The sequence below is a fragment of the Gavialis gangeticus genome, unplaced genomic scaffold (genome assembly GCF_001723915.1).
Source record: "Gavialis gangeticus isolate Ggan-Ray unplaced genomic scaffold, GavGan_comp1, whole genome shotgun sequence".
In the NCBI taxonomy this organism is placed as follows: domain Eukaryota; kingdom Metazoa; phylum Chordata; order Crocodylia; family Gavialidae; genus Gavialis; species Gavialis gangeticus.
Window position 1 is genome coordinate 140,847,377 of NW_017729025.1, and position 6,954 is coordinate 140,854,330.

Sequence of the window (6,954 nt, forward strand, 5' to 3'; positions counted from 1 at the left end):
TACGGGGGGGGCTGCAGCCACCCCAAAATTCACCGTAGCCCACTCATAGCACCCCCTCCCAGTGCCACCGCTGCCAGCTCTAAGTGTAGCCCCACCCCAACCCCCCTCACACACACACACCGGGAAGAGCCCAGCACAGCCTTGGCCCCAGCCCACAGTGGCAGCCCACCCTGCCCACATCTTGCACAGAACCAGGGACACATGCCACCCCAGGGTGCATGCAGCAGCAGGATCCATCCCTGCCCCTGCACCCCCTGGATGAGCTGTGGCTCCACCCCACACACTGCCCTGCCCCAGCTGGGCAGCCCCAACCCTAGCCACACTCCCTCCCTCACCATAGGGGCCTTGATCTGCATGCATGCACAGGCATTTGTTGGCCATATTATCAGCCACATCAGGCTGATTTCCGATACAGTTAATTTTCTTTATGTCAGTGCCAATCCAATATCAGACTGATGTATTGGTGCACAGCTATTATAAAAGGAGAGAGATCATGGGATTTTTTGTTTTGTTTTGTCCTACTTATTGTCCTCTTTTATGGGGAGGTGGCTTTTTTTTCCCTGAAATAGGTGTTTGACTGAAGCAGAGATCCCAAAGCAGACATGTTGATGCTGGAGGACAAGTCCGGGGTCACTTCTGTGTAAGGCAATGGTTCTCAACCCTTTTAACTCAAGGTACCCCCTTGAAAAATGCCAGCTTTTAGTTTTTACTCGTTTTCTGACTACAGAAAAATAATACAGCAATTCTTCTTTTGCAAAGAATTCAGAAAGACCACAAGTCAGAATATTTTTAACACTATGGATTCCTGTTTGAAATATCTGGGTTTATCTTGCAAATCATGTTTGTGCACCTAATAGTGCTAAGATAGCATATGGGACCATGAAAGGATCCCCTTGAAAAGATCTCAAGGCAGCTCTGAGATCCTGCAGCAGGCACCCTGGTTGAGAATCACTGGAGGAGGGACTGTCTGCAGCAACACTAAAGCTATTTGGTTTTCAACGCCAACATACATTTAAGCAGCTTTGCAGTGCTTCCTGTAGAGCGCTATGAAAATCTCAGTCTCCAGTCTGTGGGAGAAGACAGCACTGAGGAGGGAGCAAAAAGTTCAGATTGGTTTTATTCTACTTGTTATAAAGTTATAAACTTGGTTAAGACAGGTGTAGTCCTGAGAACACAATGGCAGTTCTGTTTACCTGAGTTGCAGGAAGGTAGCTCAACAAGAAGTGCAAACATTATTGCACTCCCTTACATAAGGTTGCACTCAGAATATCTCCTCAGTGGATACAGCTTTTAAAGGAAGTTCCCCAGGTTATTGCTACAATTCTGGATCTCAAGTGGGAATGTCTGGAGGCCCTCACAGAAGTGAATGTATTTCTCCTAAACCATACAAGTCAAGAAGGGAAAAGCTCCCTATTTCACCTGAAATAAATTTCTTACCCTTTATTTTGGAGGGGAGGATTATTGCTTTCTAAGTAAATACACTTGTGTAGAGCACTGAATAGATTCAGTTTGGCTTTGGCTGATTGGCAGAATTAAGAAGAAGAACAACAAAAATAACAACACACACAAAATATCAGATTATTTTTAAAATTCTGTATTCCTTATGTCTGCCCACACACTGAAATAGTCAGAGGTTGGGCGGTCCTAACCTGGAATTACCCAACAAGAAAAATTACTCACGCTCTCTTTTTACTCTGTTTAACACGGCTTCATATGGACTGAGGTGTTCTACCTGCATGTTGTTGCAATGTGGGATTACAGGCTTGGTTTATGGCCTGAGCCAGAAAACCACTGTGGCTCAGCACCTATAAAGTTTTTAAAATCTTCAAGCTACTCTTTATAAAATAGCACTTTTAAAATTTATGTATCCATCATATTTCAGAAAATAAGTATTACATGTGTTGCTGAAAAAATGATGAGTTCTACATATTACATGCTGGAGGCTTATTTTTATATAGTTTATGGAATGATAGCCTAAACCATTAACTGTGGCATACCATAAAACATACTAAAATCCAACAAATTAAAATAAAAAACAATTATATCCATCATATTTTGAAATTAATACTATCTTAAAATTTCTAATGTGTTCTTTATCACAGCCCCAAATGCTTTACCACCTGTAAACCAGACCCTATTCCATCAATTAGGTGCCTAAATGTAATCCTAATCTACCTTGTTAAATCTTTGAAAAGCCATTAACGTGCAATTTTGCAATACTCTTAAGGCTAAAATTACAGCATAAATCACAAAAAGCTGCAAGGAGGAAAAAAACTCACTCATTCAGCTTTGGCATTAATGGCTTTTTTTTCAGACAGGAGACCTAGGTGCCTAAAAGATGGAGTAGAATCTGGCGTGCATGTGCAGTAATAATTGTAACTTCAAATCTTTACCACTGCAATGCATTGGTCTCTGACAGAAATATGGCAGTTGTTTTGCAAAAGCAGACTCATGTGTCTTCAGGGGAGAAACTAAAAAACAGTAATATAGTTAAACTACTATATAAAGATAACAGTTATGTAGGAAGAGAGTGAAAATGAAAAGGAAAAAAAACAATCCTCCCTCCCCAACCCTGCAATTTGTATTTAGTTAATGCGACCAAGTCTTGCAAAATGTTGATGATCATAGTGAGCCATGTCTCATTCAACAGATGGCACTCACAACTGTGGCATACATAACATCAGGCTCAAGTTTTGCATAATACTGAACAAGAAGAAAAGCTGATGCCATAATGTGATCCCTGTTGATTTTCCTAACATTTCTATCCATTGAGGTACTAATCTAATCAGGTCTAGTTATTGCCTTTAATTTGGAGGGAGGTGGAAATATTGGCAAAGGTATTCCATAGCACTGAATATAGATGTCAACAGTTATATTAGTTTTTAATGCTACAATAGTTCTATTCATTCAAATCTGTATTTAAAAATGTGGGGGCAGGGGGTTCCGAAGTCTTTCGTATTAGCTCTAAAACAACAAATCAGTATAGTATGCTTTATTTCATGTATTAACAATAGTGTATGTTGCAAAGAATTAAAAAGTGCATTTTTCCTGCTATTAAGTACCTATCCAAACAAAAAATATGCAAGTAAAACTTAACCATGATTTGAAAACGAATGATTAAATATTACTGAAAAAAGATTATGGGTCTCTGAGACAGAGAGGTGATTTTGGAAGAAAGAGGGCAAAAGAAGGAATGAGGCGAAAAGACTGTACTTCCATATCATTTGCATTAATAAATTAAAGCAATCTCTCACTGGACCAGCAGCAGAGGAATGCTAGTTTTAATTAGCAGTTCAGAAAAAAAATATCATAAGGTTATATTCTGCTTCAAAGTCATATATTTGCTCGTATCCTATTAGTCTAAATTATCATTTCATCTCAATTTTTGTAGTTCTCACTAATATCTAAGGCTCTGATCCTGCAAATAGGAGAATTCCAGCATAGGCACACATACCTATCCAGGATTCCACACAGAATGATTCACAAGATAAGAAATTAAGTGGAAGCACCAACCTATCCCTTAATCAGCCTGTCACTTCAATACACACACATACAGACGTATATAAACATGTATGTGTCTGTTTGCATGCCCATATATACTACATGTACATGCATGAATGCACAGTTTGAAAACATTCAGTTGGAGACGAATGGAAACTATTGTGTATTCTATCCATTTGTACACTATGACTGTCATCATTTTCACACGCTGAAAAGAAACAAGATACTATAGGAACATTTCAATGAGGTTTTATAAGGCAGGTTGTATACTCAAAGATCCAGGTACATAACAAAACAACCTATGTACAATATTGCGGAGAAGAAAAAAGATCAAATTTTAAAAGCTATACTTTTTCCCTTATTCTTAAATGGAAAAACAAAAGCTAAAACAGCTACATGGTTTTTTTTGTAAGAATAAAAGACTTCTCTGAGAGGTAATTTTTTGGATTCTGGCACTTCCATTTTGAATAAAACATTATTGCAATTTTTAATTGAATACCAATATGATCAAAGAGAATACAAGCATATTCCAGCTTTTTATCTTTTCTGATCACAAAATGCAAATACATTTTAAGAAACTGTTATAATATGTTTTATACTGAGTTTTCCAGGATACAGAATATAAATTTGAAGTATTACTCTGTATTGCATAGAACAGGAAAACTACTATTAATTTGTTGTGTGCCACCTTATTCTGGTGGCATTGAGATGGTATAAAACAACTTATCTAATACAGACAAGGTTCTTTGGCTAGCTATGATGTCTTTTATTAGACCAACTAAATAGTTAGAAAAATTGTTCTTTGCAAGCTTTCAGGTACAAACACCCTTCCTTCAAGCAATAGAGAGAGTCTGTTGGTATTTGTGTGCTCTCCTGGGTAGAATAGATAATAGAATAGATACTTAGATAACAGAACTTATCTAATACAAGTATTCATTTATTTTGAGAACAGTGCTCATTACTAACCTTTTTGTGTCTCCTTTCTGGACTTTTACCCAATGCTCTACATGAGCCAGGTTATTTTTCCTTTGTGTCTGTTTATCTGGGTTGGCTCTGGGAACAAACCCTCTTTTATATGAGCTGGTACCATTCTGCTCCACTGGGCCTGCACTTGTGCTTAATGAACTAGGAAGAGTCCCATTCTTCTCAGCTGGCTGAGGCTGAGCTACTTGAGGACGAGCCATGCTTGTAAAATCTGAAAATACTGAATCAACTTCTGGTGATGTTACTGGGCGCTTGGCTTTTCCCCTCTTGGCTTCCAGAGTCTCCTTTCTAAAGGCATAATATTCCTCATCTTCCCTTTCTTTTCTTGTATCTTCATGCTTATCATATCCAAAGGTGTCAGTTTTTTGATAATTCTCCTTCCTATCAGACATCTCCACCTTTGCATACTCTTTATAGGCATCCACATGGTTTGTTTGAGGACCAGCGTGCTGATCCACTTTTTCTGTTTCTCTAAAAAAAGAAAATTCATGCTTGAAGTGTAAACAACTTTACTGTGAAATTTTAACAGAAAAGTAAGTGCAGGGTTAGCACACAGGGCCACAATAGGTTCTATAGCCTGTAATAGATCTGATACATCATGACTGTATGACCACAGACAGGACTAGGTAACGTTCCTTTGTTCTTCTTTCTATCTAAAGATGAGCTCTCAACAACTATCAATGAAGCAACAAAAATGTTTATATTTAACTATACATACTATATATTCAACATTTACAGTAATTTTTGAAAAATAAATTGAAAATATCAATAACTGTAAATAATTAACTGTACGTAAATGAAACTAAGTTATGTGGGTAGAAAGGGAGCTACAGACATCCTTTCCTTGGAAATATTTTCAAATCACTTATTTGGTAGAAGCTTCTTTATTTCAAAGGCATAAAAAGAACTGTTATCTTGTGTTTTTATAAGCTCCCAGGATAAGCCATTCCTGGCATGGGTGATATAGCCCTAAATAGAGATAGGTGCCCCCACACAAGCCAAGGGAATCATTCCAGCTTTTCCAGTTTGGCAGCAAAATCCTGCAAAGACCTTCTCAAGAACATCTTCAAAAAAACTTTTTAAATGCCCTTTCCAAAGCACTCTGCTTTATTTGCCTTTTGCCTATATCTTTCTAAACATCCAAAGAAGATTAGTCAGGAAAACCCTATAAAGTCATTAATTGGGTACTAATATTAAATTGGTTTATATTGCTTTTGATGGCTAACCCACTTTATTTCTAACTTCACTTATGAGCTTTTATGCAACCTTTTATTTATGTCAGCAGTTTGTTGAGATATAAGGTATCACTGCTCTCAAAGTAGCACTTCACCCCAATCTATAAGAAGCACTTTTACCTTGCCTTTAGCCTTATGTTAACTCAGTGTACTGATTTTCAACCAGGGTGCCAGGGCAGCAGAGAGGCAGTGAAATCTTTGGAAGGGTGCCAGAAGATGTGAGGAGATAATTGAAGAGATAAATACAGTGGAAGAACATAAGTGCAGGCTCACCTTGTCCCTGCCTAGCTGCCGCCCCACCCCAGCGCTGCAAAGAAGTAACCACATAAGTAAGTAGTTTTTAAATGGTCACAAAAGTTATGGAGGGTGCCTTGAAGCTAAAAAGGCTGAGAACCACTGCCCTAGTGTGATGTGGCAATTAGCTTCAGAAGAGTAAGATCAGCTGTGAAGCCTTATCTTGTTATACTCATTTGTTAAACCCAACTACAACTTTGACAGATATACTTTAAAATATCAAAGGCATTGCATAGCTGTTAACTCTAATTTCTATATAAATGGGGTATCAGTTCAAAGATGCTGGGTCACAGAGGTCCAGAACTAGGTGTCTACTTATCACTGAAACATGTCAATAACCATATCCCCAAACAGTGTTTTAGACCTTTCTTTTAAGTGTTGGACACTGGTAATACTGCTAAAATTATCTTTGCAGGAGAAGCAAATCCAGGGCCATATTTCTTCATGGAGGTCCCCCATGATCCAGCCTGTGCTGTCTTCCAACTTCACTGTGTAGGGATCAGAAGAATGAATGACAATGGATAGTGTGGTACAGAGCCCCAGAGGAGCTTATAACAGGGATGGGCAATTATTTTGGGCAAAGGGCTGCTTAAGGAGGTTTGGTGAGCTATCAAGGACTGCATGGATAGCCCCACCCTTGACGGCTGCCCTGCCCCCATCTTGGGACCAGAAGTCCCATCCCTAACCCCTGACCTTTGCCACTGGAAGTCCCTCCACTTGCCCCCCAGAAATACTCCTTTTGGGAAGGGGGGGGGGGTTGCCATCCTAGAACCAAAAAAACCCAAATCATACACTAAAAGTCAAATGTCTACTATAACTTATTTTAACTGCATTACAAAAAATATTTTGCTCATGATTTATGTTTGTGTACTCTATATAGAGGTGATTGGATAATAACTACAAAATAAATTCTTAGTCTTTTATATTGTGTAGGGGGGTG

At 38.6% G+C, this 6,954-nt stretch overlaps 1 protein-coding gene across 5 annotated transcripts in view; it reads right to left on the reverse strand.

Annotated features, from left to right (window-relative positions):
- LOC109299123 (pleckstrin homology domain-containing family A member 7-like) overlaps positions 1-6,954 on the reverse strand; it is a 273,825-nt gene that overhangs the window by 72,308 nt on the left and 194,563 nt on the right. For all 5 annotated transcript variants that reach the window (XM_019519653.1, XM_019519652.1, XM_019519657.1 and 2 more), the window contains exon 8: positions 4,468-4,956. In XM_019519653.1, the coding sequence (XP_019375198.1) occupies positions 4,468-4,956 (489 nt within the window). The remainder of the gene's footprint in view (positions 1-4,467; positions 4,957-6,954) is intronic.